A 27,119-nucleotide genomic window follows, 5' to 3' on the forward strand; every position below is an offset into this window, starting at 1 on the left:
GCTCTGGAGCCAGGCTGGCAGAGCTGGGGGTGCTCAGCTGCACAAGAGAAGCTCCAGGGAGAGCTCAGAGCCCCTGCCAGGGCCTGAAGGGGCTCCAGGAGAGCTGCACAGGGACTGGGGACAAGGCATGCAGGGACAGGACACAGGCAATGGCTCCCAGTGCCAGAGGGCAGGGCTGGATGGGATATTGGGAAGGAATTGCTGGTGGGAGGGTGGGCAGGCCCTGGCACAGGGTGCCCAGAGCAGCTGTGGCTGCCCCTGGCAGTGCCCAAGGCCAGGCTGGATGGGAATTGGAGCAGCCTGGGACAGTGGAAGGTGTCATTTAGAAATTAGATACCTTTAAATGTCATTTCCAAACCCAAACCATTCTGTGATCCATTGACTGAATCCACCTGAACCTCTCCTTGGCCCTATCCAGGTGAGACTCAGGGGGTGTTGTTTTTGGGAGGGGGGGTGGTGCTCCCAGGAGGCTCCTGGACCTTGCTCTTACTTTTCAGCCGTTTCTGGCGCAGGGAGACCATTTCGTAGAGTTCCCGCTCGATGAGACCGTCCCCTTCATCCTCATCCAGCCACTTCCCACATGGGAAGGTTTGCTCAATCCCAGTGAATGGGCAGTAAACCACCACCTGGGAAGAGAGATTGGGAAAGTGAGCATGAATATTCTGCTGCTGGCAACCCACAGGACCTTGGCACTGAAAGCTTAAACAAACAAAGACAGAGCTGGAGGTCTTGGTTCTGCTCTCAGAATCAGCTTTTCTGGACCAGACTGGTTGCACAAATCCCAGTTTGGAGTATAGCTACGGCTCATCTGTTCTGTTGTTCCCATTTTTGCAGCAGTACATCGTGATGGGTCAGGCAAGAAGAGGTGAAAGGACAGGAGGGGAAGGGAATGGGAGCAGGCAGGGTGGCTGCAGCAGTCAGCATCATGTCAGTGTGCAGCACAGGCCCTGCACTGCCCAGTGCATGGCAGGGCTCTGCAGAAAGCACAGGGTACAAGAAGCCTTCAAACATATCCATCCTAAGCAGATTCTGCTTGCCAGGAAAACTGCATTTCCTTGTAGCTCCAGGGTAGGCATCAGCCTTCCTCTCCACGCTCCCATTTCCTCCAGATGATGTTGTAGTGGTCTAGTGTTGTCACCAAACGCTGGGAAATAAACCCTCCAAACAATTTGCTGGGTTGGAAAGATAAAATTGCTTTCCTAACTATGCTGGTTGTGTGGGAATTTCACCTCAAAGCATGAGCAGCAACCAAACAGACCACACATGAAACTAATACATGTCACATTTCTATTATATAATCATTACGCTTCCTGTATACATGAATATATGTTTAATATTTCTAGTAAGTTATTTGGATATGAGTAGGGGTCTTTTGGGGATTTTTGGTGGTCATTTGGGAGCACTCCATTCCTCAAAATACCCTCTTATGGTCCTGGATCTTCTGGTGAATCTTCTTTCCTGGAGAGTATCTCAAATATGTGTCTAGATTGTGGTGCAGGTCTCTTTATCATTCTTTGCTCTGGCACTCCATCTCTGTTCTCAAAACTAAGATATCTACCAGTACATATTAATCACTGGTGGAAGCAAACAAGGAAGCCTTAGCTGGCACAAAATTTATTAGTCACAGATGCAGGGAGTTAACACAAGGCCACATTAATCTCTGGCATGTGTGCTAAGCACTGGATGGTACAAAACCAAACATTACCCACAGATATAGGGATCACACACCATGTGCTAAACTTAGAAGAATTTTCCAACACCTTCCCCCACTGCTGCATGGAATTCTCAAATATATGTTGTTGGGCAGCAACACTGCATTTTCTCCACTGCCTCCCAGTAACAGCTGTGGTCAGCCACTTTCCACTGGGTTTTGGGGGTTTTTTAAAATTATTATTTCTGAGCCTCCAGGGCAGCCTCTAGAAACTTCAGGGAATTCTGAGTGTAGACGATAACTTTGAAATGCTCAGCACAATCCAAGGCTGCGTTTCTGTCTGGCCCCTTGGGCAAACATCTGAAGGTGCTTTTGGAGCTGAGCAAACAATAATCTGTATCTTTGTGATTGCAGAGGGGCAATCAACCCAATTAGCAAGTGATTGACTTATGCATCTAACGTGCCTTTGAGGCAATCAGCTGCTCCCGTGCGTGATGTCTAATATTGACTTGTTAAACCCGGGATATCTCCTTCCAAACAAAAGCAGATTTATTTATTTATCTTTAAACTGTTCTGGGATGTCGGGGTCAGGTTATGAGTGGGGAACAAGTCTGGCAGCTGCCTGCAGACAAAACTCTTGGAAGTGTTGGCCCAGTGGTAGAACTCCATGACCCCAGAGTCAATGAATCTTTCCATGAGTTTATGATAATTCAGTCTCACCTTCTCACAAAACCAGCCGGAGCTGACGCCACAGTTGTCGTGCCCGATGGTGACTCTGCTGAGAGGGCTGAGCAGGGCAGCTATCTCCACGTTGAAGAGATCTGTCCTGGCACGCTCAAATTCACCTCCCTCCAGGAAAATCTTCCCGCTGTTCTTCAAGCCTTTGGAGCCGTGGAGGATCACATGGATCTTGGAGTTGGTGCCGGCTCCTCGGATATCTCCCGTCACCACAGCCACGTTGTACACGATGCCTGGAGGAGCCACAAGTTTGGTTAGGGGAAAAAAAGAAGGGAGGAAAAGAGTCTGGCAGTTATGGCTTTGATTTGATTTATGCTGGGCACTCTGTTGGTTTTCCACTGGTCTGTTTTAGCTTCTGATTCACACACAGAACAATTTTTTGTCCCACACGTAATTCTGAGGAATACACATCTACCTTCAGACCCTCCAAGAGAAACAGGCACAGGGTGATAAACTCCCTGTTCCATGGCCCAGTGGGAAAATAAAAGTTTTGGTTTTTTTTTAATTTTATTTACTCTATGATGCTGATTAGGTGAAGAAAGGCAAAAAAATTGAATTGGCAAGTAAATAATTTGATTTTGAGAAATACCAAGAAGCACATACTTCAGAGAATGCTAAGAGAATAGAGAAGTGTTGCTTTAAATGGTGATGGCAAAATGTGCAATGTCACAAAACTCTGAAAAACTTTGGGTTTATCTGTTTTTTAGCAGGACCTCCACAATCACCATGAGAACCCAGAGATCTCAGCAAAACAAGGTTTGGAACAGGCATCAGCCCAGCTGGGAGAAAGAAAAATATTTCTGAAAAGAAACCTATTTACATAAAACTGTCCTTGGGGTTTTTTTCTATCTCCAGATGTTGGTCTAAGAATGAAAACCCTATTTCCTACATGTCTTACCTTACAGGAAAACACATCTTAAACCTGTCTCATGGTGTCAAATACACATCTAAACACTACAGGAGCATGTAGAAAATAGCTGAGCCTTAACCAAGTTTTTTATTAAATCAGACAAAAATTTCAATAGAGACTTGGGATGAAGCAAAAACACCAGAACTCACTCTCTTGCAAATAATCTTCCCTTTGAAATTTACATTAAAAATTGTACTCAAGCATGCTTTACTGTTGATATATCTTCAACAAAACTCCAGAGAGCAGGAAAATAAAACACACAGTCATGAATGGTAAAAGATAACAGAAGCTTTTTGGGGTTGAATTACATTTCTTTCAATTTTCTTCCCTTTGTTTTACCTAACAAGCATCCTGCAGTGAGGGACCTGCACCCAGACCACTCTCCTCATGCACATGCAGGGGGAAATACAAGGACTGCAGAGGCTGAGGACCATACAAGGAGATAGAGAACAGTTGTTACATGCATCATCACAGTGTTTGCCTTCATGCTATTAAATAAATACAGGCAGAACACTGCCCAAATAATCTTCTACCTTGTGACAAGCTCTTTTATGGACTTTACATCCAGGTTTCTTTTAACAGAGACATAAACTTTCATAGTCTTTGCTTTAACCATGTTGGATAATAAAAAAAGACTGATTTAGAGCTCAGCACTGTGTTTCTTATTTTGTAAAAGGACATCCAGCTCCCCAGACAAGGAACTGAAGTCCAATATTCGCTACTTTGTGCTTTTGCAAATAGCACTTGGTTTGAGAGCTGGTGAGCAATTTGCTGAAGGTACAAGCTGTATCTTTCATTCCCTGCCATCAGCCAGGTGCACCAGGTGATAAATCAGCATGTAGGTCCAGCCCAGCTTCACAGGTGAGACACAAAGGTAGGAAATGTGTTGGCAGCTCAGAAACCCTCACATAAAACACCCTATCACCAGCAGAGGCTTCACTGAAGGTCTCCCTGAGCACAGGCATTCAGTCTTCTAAAGAAAACATGGCTAATAGCCTTAATGCCCCATTTGCCACCACGGATTCAGCCCATGATTTTACCTGTGGCTTCAGTGCCCCCGACAAGGATGTCCCTCTGAATTTTCCCGTCATCCTCGTCTAAAGCGAACCAGCGTCCAACAGGGAACTGGTACACACACTTATTGCCAATGTCCTCAATGATCACCTGAGGGAAAAGAATTGAAAAATGGCATGGGGAAAGCAAAGGTTTGACACAACAGGGTGACAGAAGAGCAGGAGCTTAATGTACACAGTCTCCCTTGGTATTTAACATATTCGGTGCTCAAGCAGATCCCTAATTCTTACTGATAGAATTTCAGACAATCAGGGAGTAAACCCCCAGATTTTCACTTTTCTTTCTTTTTTATCCAGTGAACCCATTCTGCATCTCTTGCAGTGTATGAGACCAGATGTCTCTGCTATCAAGACCAGCTGGCTGGCCTGTGTTCCTTCTCTCCAGAGCCTGTTTGCTGGCTACTCCTCTCCATCAGCTGAACGACAGCTCTTTGTTCTGCCTCAGGAACAGCCTGTGTTCTCTCTCTCTGCTTTACAGCCTTGTTATAAAATAATGACTAGGAATTTCAGGGTAAATCCAGACCATCAGATGAGCTTGTGTGGCACAGTGATATCACTAGATCAGTTTTTCCAACATGGAACCATTGCAAAGGCAGCCATTAAAACCCTGTGGCAGGAAACAGTTTTTAATTTGGAAGGATTTGGCTCTTGGACCACAGAGAGGTGGAGCTGTGCAAATATCATGAGGTTTAACAAGGCCAAGTGCCAGGTGCTGCATCTGGATTGGGGCAATCCAAAAGAGAGGCTGGACACAGAATGGACAGAGCAGTCTTGGGAGAAGGAGCTGGGGGTGCTGTGGGTGAGAGCTGGACCTGCCCAGCCTGAGCCCCCCTGCCCTGGGCTGAGCCCCCAGTGTGGGCAGAGGGCAGGGGGGATTCTGCCCCTGTGCCCCTGTGCTCAGGTGAGACCCCACCTGCAGAGCTGCCTCCAGCCCTGGGCTCCAGCAGCACAAGGACGTGGAGCTGCTGCAGCCAGTGCAGAGGAGGCACGGAGATGCTGCAGGGCTGGAGCCCCTCTGCTCTGGAGCCAGGCTGGCAGAGCTGGGGGTGCTCAGCTGCACAAGAGAAGCTCCAGGGAGAGCTCAGAGCCCCTGCCAGGGCCTGCAGGGGCTCCAGGAGAGCTGCACAGGGACTGGGGACAAGGCATGCAGGGACAGGACACAGGCAATGGCTCCCAGTGCCAGAGGGCAGGGCTGGATGGGATATTGGGAAGGAATTGCTGGTGGGAGGGTGGGCAGGCCCTGGCACAGGGTGCCCAGAGCAGCTGTGGCTGCCCTGGATCCCTGGCAGTGCCCAAGGCCAGGCTGGATGGGAATTGAGCAGCCTGGGAAGGTGTCCCTGCCATGGCAGGAGGGTGGGACTGGAGGGTCTTTAAGGACCCTGTCAAACCAGACTCTTTTAGAATTCTGTGATATTTTGCTGAAACAAGCTGGTGAACAATATTCCCCTTTAATATTAGACTAGTTTTTTGCACCTCCTGCTGAGGTGTTTCTTACTGATATCTTCTTCCATAGATTTACTATAGTATTTTAAACCAGCAGAGAAGAGTACTGAAGGATTTCGGTCAGAAGAGAAGAAATCAAAATCTCTACTCCTCTGTGTGGGTTATGTCTCAGAGGGGAAAAAAAAAAATCACTATTATGGTTAGAAAGCCCTTGACACTTTTCTCAACAATGAGGCAGAATCTGCAATCTGTCCTTTCTGATAAATTTATGAAACCATTCTTTGGAAAACAGAGCTTCCCCCCGTCATTCATCCCACACTGTGCTGTTGCCTGTAGCACTCCTGAGTCCTGTTGTACTCCACAGGCACAGACAGCAGTGTCTGCCAGGGCTGGGATTGTCAGCATGAGAGAGCTGGAGTGCTAGAGACTAAAATAGACAAGGATTGGGAGAAATATCAACACTCCAATGCCTTTCTACCAGCTGATTCTCCTTGGGCTCCTTTTAGTGGGTTTATTCTTACATTTAGAGGTGGAAAACCACCTCTGAGTACAAGCCACTCTGAAAACATGAGAAACATGAGAGCAGGTTCATCCTGGAGTGACAACACCAGGGTGTCTAGGTATTGAATCAAATTACACAAAAAACATCTAAAACCAGTGGAGGCCAACTGAGCTATTTTAACTCAGATCTCCAGCCTTCCATCTGAATTGGCAAAGCTGACTTTTACCTCATTGTAAAACATCCTGGAGGCTTGTGGCAGAATATAGGGCTGATGTGTTGGCTGCAAGTAGTCACCACACCAGATTTTGGGACTTGAGCAGCCTCACCAACCTCGTCAAAAATTATTTCATTACACCTTTGATGTGAGAATGAGGTTCTGTGTTTTTGCCCCCCACTGTTTATGACATTGAGCACAGCTATTCTGTTTTCCATTTCCGCATTTTTCATGGACAGCCAACATCATGACTTTTCCTGCATTGTGTGGTGGTAGAGCAGCATGTGCATTTGCATTTGTATTACATTGAACTATCCTGTTATTGAGGATTTACAAATATGGGGTCAGGTCTTCTGTGGATTAAAGCCAGCTGTGTTAAACTACATCAGCAGAGGAAAGAAAATGAGACCAAAGGTGGAGTCAGATTTCCCCTTTATAAAATATTCCTTCAACCATTACACTAAAAGCTGTAACACCTTCCTACCCCAGAGCAGGAGATTAAAATGAGCAGGAAAGTGGAAGAATAGGGTCTTTGTGGCAAGCATAGCTCTTTTGCTGAGCCAGTGATAAATCATTTAAATTTGGGCAAGCTATGAGTCTGCAAATTTTCAGTGTGAACAGATCCAACAGATAACTCTTGGATTCTGCTATTTTTATGGTAATGGTAATGAGTTAAGTCAAGAGAATGAAATTATTTGTGTCCCTCTCAGTATCCTGTATCACCAGCAATTATCCTTACACCTCTTAGTACCAGACCACTGAGAGGGTGAAATATTTTGAGCCCATGAGATGCTTATGTTGAATGTCTCAGGAGTAACTAACCTTTGCAAGGAACCAGCCAGCAGAGCCACCTTTGTTATTATGCCCAATATTAATTTTTCTTAATTTTCCCAGATTGGAGCATCAAGAGTGAACTTGTCTTCCGCTCCTTTTTCAAAATTGTCTTTGTCATTGTCCAGTTTCCTCACACCTGAACGGGAAAAGAAAAAGTAAAAATAAAAGTAAACAAACCAAACAAAAATACTACAAACAAAACCTCTACAGCAACAATAACAAACAAACAAACAAAACCACAAATAAATAAGTAATAAATTATATCTCCAAGGAGGAAAGGGTTGCTGGCACATGCATGTTTGTAAGTGGAGGAATATTTAGGAATGTCACCACTGACTGAATCAAATATTCCCTAGATATCAACTCTCTGCACCCAGGATTCAAGACAAAGGCAGAGGACTTTCTATTATAATAAAAAAGGTACCTTTTCTCAAGCACACAAAAGACCAGGATTTCCATTCTAATGTCACAGTTACTTACAGCTCTCAGAGCTTTCAGAAATATATATCCAGATGGCTCTTAATTTTTTTTTTCATATCACCACATTTCCCTTTTATTTTTACTGTGTTTGAAAATCTCCAAACTGTTCAAGAAAGGCTTTGGTCACAAGCTGCAGATTCTGACATTTCAGGACACAGAATTCTTTGCTGTATCCAAGAGGAAGGATTTATTTTCAAATTAGGACCCAGCCAGGGCTGTTGGCTTTTTCCTGATCTCACAGGGGTTTGCTTTTATGAAAGGCATTAAAGCTGTGGCCCTGGTTGTGTGGGTGATGCTGTGAGTGGGATGAAACCCACCCAAGGCACCAGTGCAGAGAAAGAGGTCAGTGGGCAGCTCATCCCTCTTACCCTAGAGGGGATGAATCATTCTCTAGGGGGGTTATTTCTCTGTGTGGATGTGAGAGGGTGCCTGGACACCCAGCTAAGACTCAGACTTCCACTTTGGGATGCCTTCAGAGAGATGAGATGAATCCTCCTGTAAAACTCTGGAGGACTCATCACGGATGAACCCTAACCCCCGGGTTTTATAATCTGTTCAAAGACAGTTGGCAGATATATCATTATTTCTTGAACTTGACAGGATAGGTGCAGTGTAGGAGCAAAATAATATTTGCTCCCTTATTACAGGAATCTCCAGGAATCTCCACCCACTTCTGTCTATGGCCCAGAGAGCTTGGTTTGGGCACATCTTTTAATATTATTCAATTAATTAAAAAAAAAAAAAAAAAAAAGAATTAAAGTTTCCAGGCCACTGTTGCAGCACAATCAACATTTAAAAATAATTACAATATTTTTTTTAAAAAGCTGTTCAAACCCAACTAATATAAGTTATATTAACTTATATATGTATATCATATAAAATTAATATAATATATAATATATAATATATAATATATAATATATAATATATATATAATATATAATATATAATATATAATATAATATATAATATAATATATAATATATAATATATAATATATTATTATATATAATAATATAATATATAATTAATATATAATATATAATTTATAGTATATAGTATATAATATATAGTATATAATATGTAATATATAGTATATAATATGTAGTATATAATATGTAATATGTAACATGTAATATGTAATATGTAATAGATAAAATATGTTATATGAATATATTATATATTAATTAATTTATATATATAATATATATTATTAATTTAATAATATAAATAATAGAAGCATCAAAAATACATATATATAATATGTGTATAGTACATATGTATAATAAATAATATAAATATATATACAATTATATATTATATATATATATATATATATATATATATATATATATATAAAATTAAACTAATATTTAATTATTTAACTTATTTTTACAAGTGGCCAAGCAGGCTCAGCCACAGAGAAGGGATGTCATTATCCATCCAGGTACCCAGAAAATGAGACACACAGCTTTCACTGCATTCCCTGTAAATGCACATTGGTGTTGGACCCTTCAGTGGGTTGTCACTTACTCCACTGCTTTCTGCTGATTGTTTATGCTGCATTTTCCCAGAGTCTGCTTTTTTTAATGGCAGGTAACTTGAATCATGCCCACACCCAGCCACAACTGCTGCATTGCAGGGGCTGTGGATGTGGGGCCCCCAGAGCTAACACCACCATTTGTTGTGCCTTTCGCTCAGCCAAATTATTCTGCGTTTGCCAGATTGCCTGTGTGTGTGTTGCTGAGATCACAGGCCTGCAGAGCAGGAGGAAATATTTTAGGGGATGATTTGCATTTGAATACCTGTGTCTCCTTTCTCACCGAAGATATTAATGAAGACATCCGCATCTGTTCCGCTGCCGCTGACTTCACCAGTGAAAACACGCACCACGTATTTGTTGACTGCAATGAGGGAGGCAGAAATCCCAGTACATTAATAACTCAGTGGTTTGATGCAAAACACAACAATACAGACCAATCCAGGCTGTGCTGGTGCTGTCTTGAAAGCCTGGTCTGAACTGTGGCTCTTGGTACCATGACCCCCTTCTCCACAAGAGGAATGAAATCCATGGGCAGGATTCTGACACTGTGTATTCACTGCCCAGGGCAAGAGGACAAATCACTCAATTCCTGGCCTTGACACTGAAGAGTGAAATAGAAGAGAAAGTGAAAATTTTTGATGTGGATACAAAGGCATTAAATGAACCCAGACTTATGGACTAGCTTTGCTTTTTACAAATGTTGATGAGTTACAGAGTCTGCCCAAGCTCAGGCCTGACCCAGTTCTGTCCTAGAGCTACTTTGACAGTTTAATTTATACTAAGCAAATATTTTGAGGAAATAGTATCATAGTGATAGAACAAGGAATAACAGATTTAAACTGAAAAAGGAGAAATTCTTAAACTACATCTATAAATTCTTTACTGGGTGGGTGGTGAGGGACTGGCACAGGTTGCTCAGAGTTGTTGACACCCCATCCTTGGGTATGTCCAAGGTCATGTTGGATGGAGCTTCGAGCAGCCTGGTCTGGTGGAAAGTGTCCCTGCCCACAGCAGGGAGTAAAAATGGACCCAAAACCTTCTCTGATTCTCTGAAATGTCAGTCACACTGCATTAAAAAAAAAAAAGTGAAGGTGGCCAGCCACCCTTTCCTAAAAAAGAAAAAGAAAAGAAAAGAAAAGAAAAGAAAAGAAAAGAAAAGAAAAGAAAAGAAAAAGAAAAGAAAAGAAAAGAAAGAAAAGAAAAAAAAAGAAAAGAAAAGAAAAGAAAAAAAAGAAAAGAAAAGAAAAGAAAAGAAAAGAAAAGAAAAGAAAAAAAAAGAAAAGAAAAGAAAAGAAAAGAAAAGAAAAGAAAAGAAAAGAACCTAAAAAAACCCCAAGAACCAAGACAAGCAAACAAAAAAACAAACAAACAAAAAAAAAAAAAAAACCCACAGAAAAAAAAATCCAGTCTTTTTTATTTAATGAAGAAAGAGGAGTAAACCCATGAGCTGTGGTACTGTGAAGATACAATGTCATGGCACCAAAACCCTGTGGGTGAGGCTCATCATGGACATTTCACACATCATATCAGTGAGTTTGAGAATCAAGTTCTTCAGACAGACCAGGGTGGGACTCACTTGGCTCCCAAGGACAGCAAAAGTGACCTCAGTTTCTTCTGGAACCAATGAAAAGTCTCCCATGACCTTCAGTGTAACTTTATTTGAGCCAAACATGAGCAACTTTCAAAATCTACCACTGAAGTCACCTGGCTACCTTGTTCCTCCAAGCAAACAGCCATGACAGACACCTCGTGCCATATCTCCTGTGAAAAATGAGTGCTGGAGGTGGGCAGCAAGACACAAAACAGGTGAAGATGAATGCAAAATCTGCTGCTGAACAGTACATGATGTCATACAAGCCCTCAACAGAGCTCCTGTTACTGAACCCTGGGCAGCTGATATCAGAGAACTGTGCAACTTCTGTATTTCCTAGTCCTGGGCATGTTGCTTCTGTGAAAGGCTCAAATGCACAAATCTCCTCACACACATTTTTTCCTTGGCAAAAATAAAACTTTTTGCACCACAGAATCATGAAATCATGAAAAAGATCTCTAAGATCATCAATTCCAATAATTAACTATGATTCTTGGTTTGCAACTTTTTTTTGCTTTCAGAAAGTGCCAAGTTAAGGGACAATCTTTCCTGGGCTTCCCAGCCAGCTACAGAAATGGATTCTCTCAGGAGCCATGGAACATCACCAACGCTGGGTTACCACTCCCAGAACAGATCCCCCAGGTCCTCCACCATAATCTATGCATATTTAAAGTTATTCCAAAAGTCAGCAGAGGGTCTGATGCATGTGCTCCTGCAGAGGCACAGGAGGTGAGAGCAAACCTATGAGGAGTGGCTTTGGACCACCCCCTGAATTATAGCAATGCTCCCAGCTCCCAGGGTGAGGAGAACGAGGGCAGAGCCCAAACAGAAGGGAAAATCACCTGTCACAGTTTAATGAATGTGCTGGGAAAAGGCTGAAAACCGAGCTGACACCCCTGGTGCCTCATCTGAAAACATGCCATGGCAAATAAAATAATAATGATAAAACTGCAATAAATACTAAATAACAAGAAAGAGGAGAACAGAGCTGGGCTCAGATAGGGGAGAAAATGTCTTAATTATTCTTTTTAACTCTTTAGCTTCAGTTCACAGAGCTCTGACAACCTGCTAGATAGACACCAACAACCAAAAGTGTTAATTTGTATTAGTAAAGTGTGGGGATGGCAATTTGCATTTCCTACTTGGCCACTAAGCTGCTCTAAGTAAAACTGACCCATTGTACCTTGCATTCTTTAATTACAGACCACATTTTTCAAGAAGCTTTGCTCCTTGCACCTCCTCTAGAATATTTAATCTGATGTCAGTGATTAATTTTCCACTCCACTTTTTGGGAGCCAGAAGAACTTGACAAGCTGCAGTGGCTTAACCCCTTGCAGAATAAGGCTTTATGCCTCTGAGGTGTAGGGCAGAAGGATGTCCCAATGCATGTAGAGCATCAAGGAAGACATGCAGAGAACAAGTCCAAGAGGAGCAAGTGACCAAGCACAGGGCAGGAAGGGCACCTTGTGTGGTTACTGCAGAAACACATCTGGCCAGCAAGGAACATGCTGGTGAAACTATTTGCCAGATCAAAAACCTTTAAAGGTTTCTCAGCATGGCTGTGTTTCAGATCTGAGGTCCAGGATGACATCTTTTGACCTCCTGCTCAGAGCACCAAGTGGTCCCAAGGGCTCTGCACACACACAGAGCTGCTGTCAGTGCCAGCACAAAGAGCCCTGGGGCAGAGCTGCCTCCTGAGCCCACGATGGGCCATCACTTTGGGCTGATGGCAGTCACAGGGCACTGTGCTGCCAGGGTTTTATGTTGTCCCTTTTAATACAAGCCAGGCTGTTGTGTATGGCATGGCCCTTTTCTATTCTGATGTCGTTCTGTAGGCAAAACTACTTCAAGAGCATTCGAAGTCCTTGGCTTTGGTTAGAGTACATTCCTGCTTCACAAGCAGTGCCTAGCCTGTGCTCATCAGGTCTTTTCTTTAATTTTTTCCATCCTAACGACTCTGAAACTCAAGCCTGTCCCCCCACCTGACCCTTAGATCTGCTTTCAGAAAAATTTCAACTCCTCCATCTTCAGGAAGCAAACCCTGAGCCATGCTGAATTTTTGCCAGCACTTTCTCCCTCTCTAAGCAATTTGACATTCAGCTGCAGCAAGGAGAGGAGCTCTTCATGCTGCTCAGGGGTCCTTCTGTGCTCTGTACATCAGCACATCTTACAGAGTGACATGGTGGATGAGCAATTTAAATGGAAAGGGATGCTGCCTCTTAAAAAGACAGTGAGGATTCAGCTGCTAAAAGGATGCAAGAGAAAGCTCTCACTGCAGCCAGGAAGAGATCTGCCATAAGTCAAGTGCTCTTCATTTTGATCATGGGTAGATGTTGTTCCCTATCCTTTAATGGCAGAAGCATCTTTTAAAAAATACCCAATTGGCTTTTTTTTTTTTTTTTCTTTTTTTTTAAAATCCCAATACATGGCTCTGACTTAATCTGTAAAACACAGATCATGATGTTGCCTGGATATTTTTTTTTTCCTGGATGCTTTTCCTAGCACTGAGAACATGCAAAATGCTAATGTAAAAGCTGTGCCTGTATCGAGCAGTGCACAGGCTCACTGCAGCACAGGCACGGGGAGGGGAGCTTTCCTAGGAGCAAAATTAGCAGCTTCAGAGGCACGTACTGCAAGATGCCAAGAGCAGAACAGCCAACAAAAAATCAGTAGGAAGAGCAGTAGCTATTTTCTCTTGTCTTTCCACTTTCACATTGCAATGCACAAGTGTAAATGCTCTGTGTGGTTACAGCACCTTCCTTTCCTTTACAGTTGTGTGTCTGCATTTGAAGACATTGCCAGGATGCCATCTCTGGGGAACAGTGGGGTGGCACTGATGTGACCCTACTGCATTAATTTAGCAGAGGAGTGGCAGTCAATCAGCCTGTCTGCTAGTGATTAACTCAGCCTCAGCTCTCAACAGCCAAGAGGAAAGGTTAATTTTGCACTGTGGGCTGGAGTCAGGTTCTCTCTGCTGAGAGCCAAGATGTTTTTGTCTGTGAATGTGATGCACTCCTGACATGTCCTGGGGGATGAAGGGCATGGGGCTGCTGCTCTCCCACCCCCTGGTATTCCCCTCTCAGGCTGTCCCCACATCATCCCCATCCTGGGTGCAGCATTAACCCCACACACTGCCCACAATCTTTTCATCCAGACCCAACACCCCTGGGTACTCTTGTTCAGCCTCTGTCCTGCCTCCAGCTATGGAAAATGCATGGACATATCCCAGCCAAATCCTGCCACCTGCAAACTGCAGCTGACTGTCCAGCCGTGTGATATTCACCTGTTAATGTCATTTATTTAGCGATATGATATGATGGTCACTTGAAGCACCGTAGGATGGAACCGCCTAAAGAAATTTTGTATCTACTATGATTTGGGGCTGGGTTTTTGTATCTAATATTTTATTTATTTATTTATTTACTTACTTACTTATTTATATTTTATTTTATTTTATTTTCTTTTATTTTATTTTATTTTATTTTATTTTATTTTATTTTATTTTTTAATATATTTTTATTTTATTTTATTTATTTTTATTATTATTATACATTTTACATTATAAATTATATTATTAATATTGTATTCTTATAAATTATAAATTTCATTATACATTATAAATATATTTATATATTATAAACATGTTATTATATATTTACATATATTTATATTTATTTATTTTATATTTATTTTATATTTATTTTATATTTATTTTATATTTATTTTATATTTATTTATTTTATATTTATTTTATTTATATATATATATATATATTTTTAAAATATTATTTGTATCTACTATTATTTTGGGGATAGTGTGTTTACGCGCAGTCTGCCGAGTTTCCTGCAGCAGGAGCGTGAGATTTGGGCAGGAAAACTGTTCTTCATTACCTGGGGCGATCACCTCCTGCGGGGAGCAGCGAGTTCCCAGCCGTGCCTGCCTCCCCTGTGCCCGACCTACCGCCGAGCAGGGCAGCAGCATCCAATACCTGGGAAATGTCACAGCCCTCACAGGCAAAGCACACGGGGTTAAAAGCAAGGAACTGAGCTGCAGGCAGCAATGGGTCCTTCGCATAAGGCAGCTCTTGGCAATTATCGCTCTGTTTCCACAGCGCTCCCGAGAGCGGCGGCGTTTGAGATCCGCCCTGCGCTGCCCAGCGCGGAGCAGGCAGATTTGGGAAAGGGGATGGGGCCAAAAGGGGATGGGAGAGGCGCTGCTACCATCTCTGAATGGCTGCTGGGAAAGGAATACTTCTGTATGAGGGAGAGGCAGGCGCCTGGACCTGCAGACAAGGAACAATTTCAGCCTGAGCCTGCCACAGCCTTGCAGGAGCTCAGGACGGTGCTTTAATACCCACATGCCTTGGTTCCTGCCTGTCAGATCGAGTCAGGCATTCCAGCCCACCAGGAACTGCCTGACAAAACCTCTTCTTGACGGAAGGGACTCACTTGTCAAAGTCGAGGCTCCTTTATGCCTCTGCTGACAGCACGTTCCTCAGTGACAGAGTTCTGGGTCAGAGCATCCTGGAAATGTCAGACAGCCTATGGCTAGGCACAGAGCTGGGACCTGGCCTCCCAACACACTTGATTCGCAACAAACATTCGAATTTAGTTCTTGTTTGTCCTGGCAGAGAGCTCATCCCACCAGGATAAAACAATCTCTTCCTAGATTAGCTTTTGGTGACCTTCTGGTTGGAGATGTGCTGGTCTTGTGTATCCAGCAGCTGAGCCTCTGTGGAGAGGAAAACTCACCCAGCCACCCATTAAACCTCTCTGTGACACAGTAGCAGGAACACCAGAGACAGCTACACACAACAAGATGTAATCAGAGCCTAAAGCAACCCCTGTGAAAGCAGAGGGGCTCTGCTGGGCTCACCAGCAGCCAGTTCTGTCTCAAAATTGGGTCCTGCTCCTGCACAGAGCAATGGCACACAATTAAAGACTTCTTTTTCCTCCCATTCAGAGAAGTGTTGAATTCAAAGGGTTGGTTTAGAGCTCAATAACAATTAATCTCTGTCAAGGATAATTGACAGCTACATTTATTAATTTGCTGTGGCTTTAGAGGTGGGGGGCAGTATCTTTAGCCAAGGGTTCAAACTGGAAAAGCAGATTATGAGCACACCTGGAGCATGGGGGTGCCGGAGAAGGAGTTTTGCCTGGACAGAGCACTGAGTGACTTTATCTGGTTGCAAATGTTGCTCATTGCAGGGGCTGGGACTGGCTGACCTTTAGAAGCCCCTTCTAGCCCAAAGCATTCTCTGTTTCTGTGGCTTTTGGCTGTGAGCACCTCTGCCAAAACACGGGAGAGAAATGCTGCAGAGCCTTTGCAAGGCTTTGTGGTTCTGTCACTAGAGGCAGCACTAAAGATGCAAGGCTGGCTTGACCCTGGTTCAGCACTTCTTTAATCTCACCCGAGCTCTCCAAAAGTGTGGTTTTTAGGAGATATTATTGCTCCTAAAATATTATTATTTTTTTAGGAGTATCATTACTCAAGAAGGCCCAACAGAGGGGAGAAGGAAAGGATTCAAGGAGCACCTGGACAACTCTCTGGGGCACAGGGTGGGATTTTTGGGACTGTCCTGTGCAGGACCAGGGTTTGGACTCGGTGTTCCTTGGGGGTCTGTGGGGTTTTGGGCTATTCTGTGACTCCCAACACACTTAATTCACAGCAAACATTTGAATTTTGAACATTTGAAAATTGCTCTGTCAAATATTTCATCACCCCAGTCACTGTCCCATGCCCCTCCTGTGATGAACCCAGCCCCTCATCTTCCCCACCCAGGACAGAAACCATGAGATTCACCCCCATTTCCTGCAGCCCTTACATGAAACCAAAGCATGCATCAAAACAGTTAATAAATTAGGATTCAGCCTGGATCATCCCTCTGCAGGGCCTGTGAGAGGCAATCTACCACATGCAGGAGGCTTTGCTTGTAGGATATGCTAAACTGATGTTCCTACTGTGACTTCAAAGTGATGATGACTTTTTGAAGTGAGCTTTAAACGACCTTGCTCAGGAGACAATGGTGGTTTAGTTGCAGAGGCATGGAGCTTAGCACATGGCAACCCACCTTGTGACAGCAGTGCAGAAATCCTTGTTCATCTAATTCTCCAAGATTTATCATTATTTTTCATTAGTTCAGCCCCAGGGTGGGAGCCCATAAAAAAAATAATAAAAAAGGAAATATTTCACAGAAGAAATATCTGTTTTCTGCTTTCACCAGATCTGCTGTTATCAAAATTGAAGACAACATTGAGAATATTCTCTTGGGTTAAACACTTTTGCTCAGAAATAAGAATGAAATAAATTTATGCTATTGTTGAAAATCATATTGTTAACTCTGTACTGCAGTCTTGCTTTGAATAGATCAGAATTTTTTTAAAAAGTTACTTCATTTCAAAATTGAAAGCTGAATTAATTTCCATATATAGACATAATTAGTCAAAATTATCACATGTCTTCAAAAACATGCTGTACTCTCTGTTTTGTATTGGGTACACAGAGAGCTATGTACCAGCCACACACTCTTGCCTCTCCAAAATCTTTTCTCTCTATGTGAATTACTAATCTCTTTTTCTGCCCCCTTTCAGGGCTCTGTGCATTTTTTGTGTTTTACAAGTCACAAGTGTTTCTTTTATATTTCTACATTTCCATTTCTCATTCCTTTTACCCATCTTTGGAGAAAAAACAACAGGAAAAAAAAGAAGTGTGAAAAGTAAAATGTCCATAGCTGCCTCATTTGGGACACAGTGGCAATGAGCTGGGCAAAGTTTGCAGGGAAAGTAAAGTCCTTGTTAGAACAAAGGAAGTACTTTTGATGAAAAAGAAATTTCTGGATACTCAGTATGCTAGAGAGCATAACAAATTTTTTTCCCCAGTATTATAAATGGGGTGGTAAGATACATTATTCCTTCTACAAACCCTGTTTATTGAATTCTTCACCATGCAGCAAGGCTTCATCCTGAACACAGAGGGTACTCACCACTGCTCAGAAGCAAACAACTCACATGTATTTCATAAATATATTTATCTGCATTTTCCTGTGCTGATTATACTCTTCCAGTTTCCAGAGTAAATAAAGATGAATTTTGATGAGAAAGTAACACATATTAATATTTCATTCCCTCTTCCTCAACTTCTGTTCTGCATCCTTAGAAATAATCTCTCTCTCTTTTTTTTTTTTTTTTTTTTTTTTTTTTTTTTACATTTTTCCCATCATGGAAGTTTCCAAAAACGTGAAATTGTGTGACTTCATTTGGAAAAAAACCCAAAAGAATCCAAGTGTCCCTTAGGTTTGAAAAGCTTTCCCAGACCATTGAGTCCAACCCTTCCCCCAGCACTGCCAAGGCCACCACTGGCCCACGTCCCCAAGTGCCTTTAATGGCTTTTAAATCCCTCCAGGGATGAGGACTCATCCATGAGTCCAATGCTGGTCTTCAAGCCCAACTTTTTATAAAATGAGATTGCAAATCTGACAGGGCACCATCAGCTGGTGCTCACATCCCAAATTCTGCTCCTTACCTGAGCTCCTAACACCAGAAGGTTATGGGGAAATATTGGCCACAGTTCTGATCCAGCCCAGCCCTTAAGGACATGCATATCCCAGGATGGAAGGAAGGATTTAGCTTCTAAGTGAATCACATCCCCAATGCCAGCCTCCAGATGTTTCCTCAAGTCACACCCAGGTCACTGCTCACAAGCCTTCAAGTCAGACAGCAGCCAACATTAAAACTCTGGACAATGAACTGGGAAGCCTTAGCCCAAGAATCCTTCAAAGAGGAAAGGAGTAAGCTCACATTCACAGCTCAAATATATGAATCTTAGGTCACAGTGGATCTAAAGACCTCAGAGAATACCTAGAGCAGGCTCATTCTTGATAATAAACATTTTTGTAATGTTTTTAAAAGCAAGATCTCCCTCTGCCTGCATGAGTACCCAGGGAAATTTCACCACTTGTCTGGCTTTACTAGAATCCAAACCCCAGCTGCTCAATGCTTCACAGCCTTGGCACTTGGGACATATCCATGCAAACTCTCAGGTGCATCATGTATTGACCAAAAACTTTCCCTTTCAAAATTGCTTCTTGTTCCAGCAAAGCAGAAATGTCATTCTGACTGTAAAAGACCCACCCCTAAATAAAGAACAGATATATTTGATCTCGTCTTGTGATCCTTTCTTTTTAATATAATAGAAATAATAATAAAGAATAGCAATAGGTGGACAATTTTCAACATATTTAAATATGTAAAAATTAAGCACAATGCAAACTGTGTTGGAAGTCTTTCATTCTCAAGGTTGATGTGTGCCACACCAATATGCTTCTCACTTTCAGTATTAACAGACCAAATAAGATTAATCACTACCCAGAAATGATAGAGATTGAAGTAGTTCTGCAGTTTGGTGTCACACATGCAATTTTGTCCTACTGGGAATTTGCAGCCTTGAAAGAGTTTGACATGAGTTGTTGCCCCATGCACATTTATAACCCATCATGCCCAATCCTAAACAATTTCAGGGTGCTGAAATTTCATCTGGCCAAAAAGCCAGATGAAAACCACACCTTGCCTCTCAACCTCATTTGCAACAGGCAGGCTGCAAAGATTTGACCAAAATTTGACAGGTTAGCATAAGATAAAATTGCACAGGAGACTGAATTAATTTTCAGCTCACTGTGCTCTTGAGCATGATTTTAAGGACCAAGTGAGTGAATATCCCCATTGTAAATGAATGACTCTGCTTTCTCAGAGTAAAGCATGTACAGAGAATTGTTTGATTAGTGAGAGGTTTCAAGGGAAATCAAGAGCAGCCAATATGTATTTCCCTTGTTCTGAGCATAACTGGAGGTTACACTGCACTGAGCCCAGACTAACCTCAAGCAGCCGAGTAGACTTAGCTGCCTGTGGAAAAGAAAACCCCAGAGAAAAGATGTTTATTGCTGGGTAAACAACATGTCATCTAACCTGACCAAAGCTTAGCATCTTTTATGGATCTGGACAAAACTTAGCCTTGCATATATGTTTTGGTATTATGCCTTGAGAAACCCTGCAACCCACATGAATACTAACTCTCAGAGCTCCCTGCTTTCCAGCCAGGTGATAAAAAGCTGTGTTCATCACACATAGGGATGGAGAAAGACACAACCTTGGTGTCCCACCTGCAGGGATGAAGACCATAAGGGAAAGGCCAGTGAGGTCCAGGCAAAGAAGAGTCACCATGGGGTGGTGGACACAAGGATCTGCCCACTGAGTGGCACAAATGATTCCTGACCACTCTGCAAGTATCAAACTATGGGCTGGGAACTTCAGTTACAGTCCAGGGTAGTGTTGGAGTCCCCATCCCTGAAGGGGTTCAAAAGCCACGTGGATGTGGCACCTGGGGGCACAGGTCAGTGTGTTGGGCTGCAATACAGGATGAGGTCAGAAATGTGAATTCTGTCCCCATCTGTTAAACCAGGTGGGGCAGTGACCCTGATCTCCTGGCACACATTATCTGCTCATGGGCCATCTTTAAACCAGCTGGGCAATCATCTTTATCTTTCCCACAGCCCATCCTCCCTCCAGGAGATATCTCCTGTTCATGGCCAGTGAGTCCCAGGGCATGACTGGGCATGACCTTTCCACATCATCCCTGGAGCTTCAGAGGAAACTGCACCTTCTCCAGGAGCACTGCTCCAGCTGAACCACATCTGCCCCTGCAGGAGGATGCAGCCACCATTGAATGGGACTGTGCCAACACCCTGACTGACTGACGGGTGTCAGCTTGGATTCTGACTCTGGCAGGGTTTGGGGATTGTTCTGTGTAATACTGCATTTCTATTTTAATTTTCCTGGTGAAGAACTGTTATTCCTAATTCCCATCTCTTTGCCTGAGAGCCCCTTAATTTCAAAATTATAATAATTTGGAGGGAGGGGGTTTGCATTCTCCATTTCAAAGAGAAGCTCCTGCCTTTATTGGCAGACACCTGTCCTTCAAACCAGGACAGTCAGTGTGGGCTGAGGGAAATGGTTGACTCTCTTTTCCAACATAAAGAATTCTGTGATTCCACAAACTGACTCCTGAATTTCATTTCATTGGGTCAGTAGATGTCCCAGTGCAGCTGCAAGCTGTTGTGAATGCACCCCCACCACTTTGGCAGGACATCAGACACCCTCAGAGAGATCCAAAACCGACAACACTCAAAGGAAAACCTGGCTCCAGTTTTGAACCTGCCCCTTGCATGAAGGCTCAGCCATGGCCACACAATCCTAAGGCTTCATAAACTCAAATGAAGCAGCATAAAGCTGAACAATAGCCCTCCCTTGTAATTAATACCTGTAGTGTAAATTAATCCAGGCTGCCAATAGAAGCTGCTGGGTAAATAAGAATCTGTGACACTATCCCTGTCAAAGGCCCGTGGGCATATGATGCCATGGATGTGAATACAGGGAATAGAGGGTTATTCAAGCAGGAACACTTAAGATGTAACCTGTTCTCCTTGAGAAACGCGTGGCATTCCACAGGGAACCTGACAGGAGGCATTTTGTTCGGGTAAGTGAATGCAATCACTCAGGTCTCTGCAACTGCTAATTAAGACACGCATGGTAGTTCTATTTGGATCATGAAAAGTACTCTAATTTTGGGTTTTGAGTGTGTGTGTCCATTTTTTCCACTTTATGTTGACTGTTTTTTGCTACACATTTTTTTCTGCATTTTTAAATTATTCCTCCTTTTTTTTTTTTTCCCTTTTCTACAAGAATTCTCTGTCTGGCCTATGCCTCTCACTAAGAAAGAGGTTTAGCCTGCCCATAGTTTAGTCAGTTTTGGTATAAGCACCTATAGCCCCCCTTCAAATAGGCTTCAGATGTCTTTTCAATGAAGCAAAAATATGACAAAGAAAAGGAGTCTGTTTTTTTTCAAGTCCACATCCTTCCCACACAAAGCATAGAGCAGGTCCCAGCACTGACCTCCAGTTCAAAAGAGGAAGGTAAATCCTCATGACAAAGACGGGAAAGTTCTCCAGGAGAAGATCAAAAGCTGAAGATGCTGCAGGAAAGGGAACCTGGAGGAAACTTGTTTGATTACCTCCAAAAACATTCCTGACTGTGACAGCAAATGAAGCATGAAAGCAAATCATGAGGCTAAGTTTGGCAACAACAGAGTCTGAGTGGTTTATAAAGAAAAACTGAAGAAATAAATGGATTGAAGAGGCGATTGAAGACATATAGCCAGAACGGAGAAGAATATGGCACTGAACTGCAAAATGAGAACACAGACTAAGTAGGGAATTACTAATCTTTCCTTACATAAACTTACATAAATTTTCATTATCCAGGGGCCTAGAAAATATTAATACTCAAAGAGTAAACATCAATATTTAATCCATTGGATAAAAAACCAAAATACCCTAAAACCCAATCAAATTCAGGGCAAATTACTTGTATGTACAACAAAAATCATATCGCAATCTCATTCCAGACCTTCGCGGATCCGGAGGGAGGCAAATTAATTCAGATACATTTACATTTGCAGCTGACAGTTCACCACAGCAGTCTGGGGATGTTTATCTTTCATTAATTATGGTTCAAGGGGAGCTGCAACCTGAGATAGCTGAGCTGACCCTCTCCTCTTACAGATCCAGACCTGCCGCCTGGAAGGTGTCCAACCCTTCGCCCATGCCTCTGGCCCCAGCCCAGCTCCCGCCTGTGCTGCTCAGGAGCAGGGTTTATCCCTGCTGAAGGTGCTGAAGGCTGATGCATTCCTGACAAACGCCTGCCTGGATCTCTTCTTTCATGCTCAGGAGACAATCTTACTCATATTTATGCCGGGCCAAGCGCATGGAGAGCAGTTCATCCGTATCCCAGAGCCGCGGCTCCGGAAGAGCGAGCGCTCGGGACTGGCTGTTCTGCTCGGGAAACACAAACAGCTCCAGCAATCTCATTGGAGCTGCACTCTCCTGAGCCAGCTGAGGGTTTAGCCCACGAGTCCCTTCCTGCTGTGAGACAGGTGTTGAACAGGATGGAGGAAATCACACACGTTCCCTTGAATAATCTCTCCCAGGCAGGGGAAATAATAAATTCAGATAAGGTGTTGTGTCGTTTAAAGATCTATTAAGATTGAATGGTTGACTTCCTCCTCGAGGGAACCTCTCCTTAATTGTACATTGCTTTGACTCATACACTGCTTTCTCCAGAGCCCTCCTGCCCCTTGAGTGTCCTTAGGTTCTCCATTTCACAAATCAATTTGAATTAAAAAAGCAGCAAGATACTTCAGCATATGCAGCCCCAGTAGTAACTGGGTGGGTTTTTGGCAGATAGCGTCTCCAGACATTATCTCATTCCCTTGTGGAAGCCACCCTGGGGATGTCTGAGTTTTTAAAATGCTCCAATATGTATTTCTTGCCAATGAATATTATTTGTGCATGCTAGCTCACATGCAGTATCCTTTAATGATTACATATTCAACATACCAGCACTCTTTTGGAAGGTTGTATCTCAGTAGTGCAAAATTGCTCAGTGGTTCTGGGCCAATCTGGTGTATTCTTTCACAGTTATCATGACCTCAATAAAAATAACAATACTTCGCCCTTCTAGAGCATCTATCAACGCTCACAGCACTGCTTAAGTCTGGCAAGAAATTGGTTTTGCCAAATAATTGCTCCTAAGTGGTAATGTCAGCAACATTATTGCAGGAAGTCTACTAATTATGCTCAATAAGATTAAATCCTAGGAAAAGCACAAGTTTTTTTCTTTTTAGCACCAAACCACACATCTCTCTTTCCCAGCAGACCTGTGGCTGGTGGCCTTCACTTCCACGCCCAAAATTAGGCTCCCAGAGAGGAGCAGTGCCCTGGTGAGTCTGTCAGGAAAACACAACTCTGCTTCCCCACTGGCACTTGCAGATGGAGTGCTGGCATCCCACCTGAGGCTGGTTTGTTGGCTCCTCTTTCCCACCTCAGTCACCTTCCCACTCACGTTACATGCACCGCACATCACCGCGTGCCCGGCACGCTGCTGCCAATTTGAGAGTACAAGTCAGGTGTGCAAGCTGTCCTGGCCTTGTTCCAACATCATCAGCTTAAAACCACACCGAGAAAAAACCAGGCACATCAGTTCAGTGTGGGTGTTATACCGACATACAGCAAAACCAGCGTGGATTTACACCAAAACCAGCGTGGATTTACAGCAAAAACGTTGGCTCCTTTATGGAAATTTCCTGCAGGACATCAGCAGAGACTGGAAACACTTAACTTTATGGACAGGACGGCAACCATGCTGCCTCTTTTGGTAGCACACAGGGGTAGGATATATCTCATCTACAGGTAGGTATTCAATCCAATTTAATATTGTTATCACAGACCCCTCAGTACTCAACAAACGAGTGGAGCTTCTCCAAACAGTGATTTATCCCACCCTAACACATCAGAACTAACACTGGAAGAATAAATTATCCTCTGGAGACACCTTGCATCTTCCTATATCTCTCTCCACTGACTATAAAGAAAACTTTATTTAGCTAAGACAACACAATTACTTTTTATGTGATGAGACCATCTCAAAGCCCCACCCTTTCCTACAAGGCACCAGAAAGCCAAGTTGGTTTGTTTTTTTTTTTTGCAAACCCTTACTTTTGGGCACATCCATGGGATTCAGGCTGCCAACGAGGTCTCTGACATACAGTCCATCCCCATCCTCCTTGCTCAGCCAGTTGTTGCAGGGGAAGTAGAAGCGGAGGTGAGGTCTGTTCATGTCGGTCACGATCACGCGGTCGAGGAACCACCCCGCGTTCAGCCCCGTGTTGTCATGCTCAATCCTAGAGGGAGAACAGCCCTGTCTTAGTGTTCTGGTTGAGACTGGCCAATAGCACTGTAGTTTTGTGGAATATTCTGTACTGAGCAAGGCTAGAGCAGCTGTACACATGATTCCCGTTTATGGCTGTCTATCCAAAGAGTTTCGAGAAACTAATGTGCTTTTACTGTTATTAAAAATAACAGCCTTCCATATGGGCAGAGATCACAAGTGAATTTGTGAATATTTTATCTGCAAGGAGATGCTCACAAACATACCTGCACCTCCAGTTTCATTCAACATATGCATTCATTCACCTTGCACTGCATATCTAAAATATAAGGGAATCCCTTCCCACCCTGTAACCCTCCCGTTCTATTCTCCTCTTGCATTGTTTTAGTGACCTCTTCCCAGCTTTCTTTGTACCACTTACTAATTTAAAATTTTATATCAGTTAGTCAGACAGTGGTTAAACATAATAATTATCATTTATGTTACACTAAGTTAGCAAAAGTGGGTGGCAAACCCCATTTACCTCCATTGGGACATAAAACCAGTTCTAAACATCTTTCCCCATGATTGCATTTGACAGAAATACAATTCTTGGTGGGGAGCATGGATACTTATAAGCAATACCGTAGGTGATTTCACACTTCAGTTCAAATCTTCGGCAGTAAACAAGCTTTTACCACCCCTTAACTTCACCTTGATGGGAGCACGTTAAGAAATAATGAATAAAACATGGCAATGCTTAAACATCTACAGCCTGTCATCCTATTAGCACCTCACAGAGCAGGTGCTGTGGTAGCAGCGTTGTGCAGGTACCTTATTTTCTTTATTTGTCCGACGTTATTGGTTTTCACTCGGAACACATCTGTTTTGCTCCTCTCAAAGGCCGTGCTGCTCCTGCAATGCACATGCATCAAAAGGGATGGTGAAAAAACAGCAGCCTTGACAGCAAGCACGCAAGTGCTAGCATTTAAGGATAAAGAAGTGTCATTCCTAATGCTGCAAAGACCTAGTTTGCAATGCCCTCTCCCCAGTGACAGGTTTTGGATGCTCTAAGTACTGACATTCAGCAGACTTTTTTTTCCTTCTCAGACTCCAAGAGTTCTTCCAGAAGCTGAGGCAGAAGTTTTGGGGGAAATGCAATATGCTTTTAGTCTCAGAGTCCCCCTCTCAGACAGGTCCTCTCCTGTCATCCCAGCCTCCAGGAATCAAGCTGACCTGCTCCTGGTGATGGAGCAAAGGGCTCCAGCAAGTTCCCTGTGTGGCCACAAACCTGTGCAGAGCTCAGCCAGAGATAAAAGCATCCAACCACATCCAACTTTCCAGGCCCATCTCCCATTCACTATTTTAAACTACTGAAATTTTGCTGCTTCCTTCTACAATTTGTATCTCACTCCAAGTAAAACAATTGTAGGCAGGAAGTAGTTAGACTTTTTTTTTGTGAAGTGTTAAGTGTGGAGTTTGTATTTCACAGGTGAAAATGCAGAAGCAATATAAAGTCTATTGGCCCAGGTCAGGGGATGCAGAATTTAATTCCCAGTTCTGCCTCTAGCCTGCAGTGTGATCCTTGGCAAGCAGCTCTGTCCTTTTCTAAGCTCTTGTTTTCTACAAAAACACTATGAATAACATCAAGGCAAAGCTCTAAAGCCTCTCCCATCTGCCCTCCCTGATGGGCCCCCATTTCCCCTGGGCTGCTGAGCATGGCTATGGATGATTAAACACAGCAAAATCCAGAAGTCATATTAAAATGAACAAGAAACCACAAAACTCGAGCAGCGCAAAGCCACAGTGACAAGCGGTTTGCACGCAGAAAGTTAATGAATATTAATAATCCCAGCAAGGGGGCTTGGCTCGCTGCTCTTCACATTGCTGCAGGACCTGCATGTGCCTTGCTTACAGGTGATTTTGTGTTCTGCTAAACCCCTGCCCAGCCTTCCTCCTCCTCCTCCTCCTCCTCCTTGCCCATCCTGCTGTTTCACACCCCGTGCCGGGAGCACCACCAGTGTACGGAAAGGCTAAAATGGTTAACCTTGCCGTGAAGACAAGAGGCAATTAAACCCAGCTCAGCCTCCCCCAGCCTGGCTTGTGGAGTGCAAGCAGCCAGCAAGTGCAAAGCAATTAGTCTGTCAGGCTTGGATGAGCATCGTAATGACAGCAGCTTCTCCCCGCGTTGGCTCGGGGATCGATGCAGAGCTGCAGACTGCTACGGAGATGGCATCAAAGTATTAAGGGAGAATAATCAGCCCAAAGCTCTCAGCCCCTCTGGCTGCTGGCTTGTGGCAGTCCCGCTCTGTGCTGGGCTCTTTAGCTGCTGGGATGGATGCTGGGGAGCAAAGCTCCTTCTGCAGGGCATCCAAAAATGCCCACT

General features: G+C 43.4%; 1 protein-coding gene across 1 annotated transcript in view; it reads right to left on the reverse strand.

Moving 5' to 3' along the window:
• The window catches only part of LOXHD1 (lipoxygenase homology PLAT domains 1), a 133,605-nt gene that overhangs the window by 97,824 nt on the left and 8,662 nt on the right, over positions 1-27,119 (reverse strand). Inside the window, 8 exon segments of the mRNA XM_056514604.1 lie at positions 491-626; positions 2,372-2,622; positions 4,340-4,463; positions 7,354-7,427; positions 7,430-7,501; positions 9,651-9,749; positions 24,583-24,767; positions 25,568-25,648. Of these exon segments, the coding sequence (XP_056370579.1) occupies positions 491-626; positions 2,372-2,622; positions 4,340-4,463; positions 7,354-7,427; positions 7,430-7,501; positions 9,651-9,749; positions 24,583-24,767; positions 25,568-25,648 (1,022 nt within the window).

Source organism: Oenanthe melanoleuca, chromosome Z, assembly GCF_029582105.1.
Source record: "Oenanthe melanoleuca isolate GR-GAL-2019-014 chromosome Z, OMel1.0, whole genome shotgun sequence".
Lineage (NCBI taxonomy): Eukaryota > Metazoa > Chordata > Aves > Passeriformes > Muscicapidae > Oenanthe > Oenanthe melanoleuca.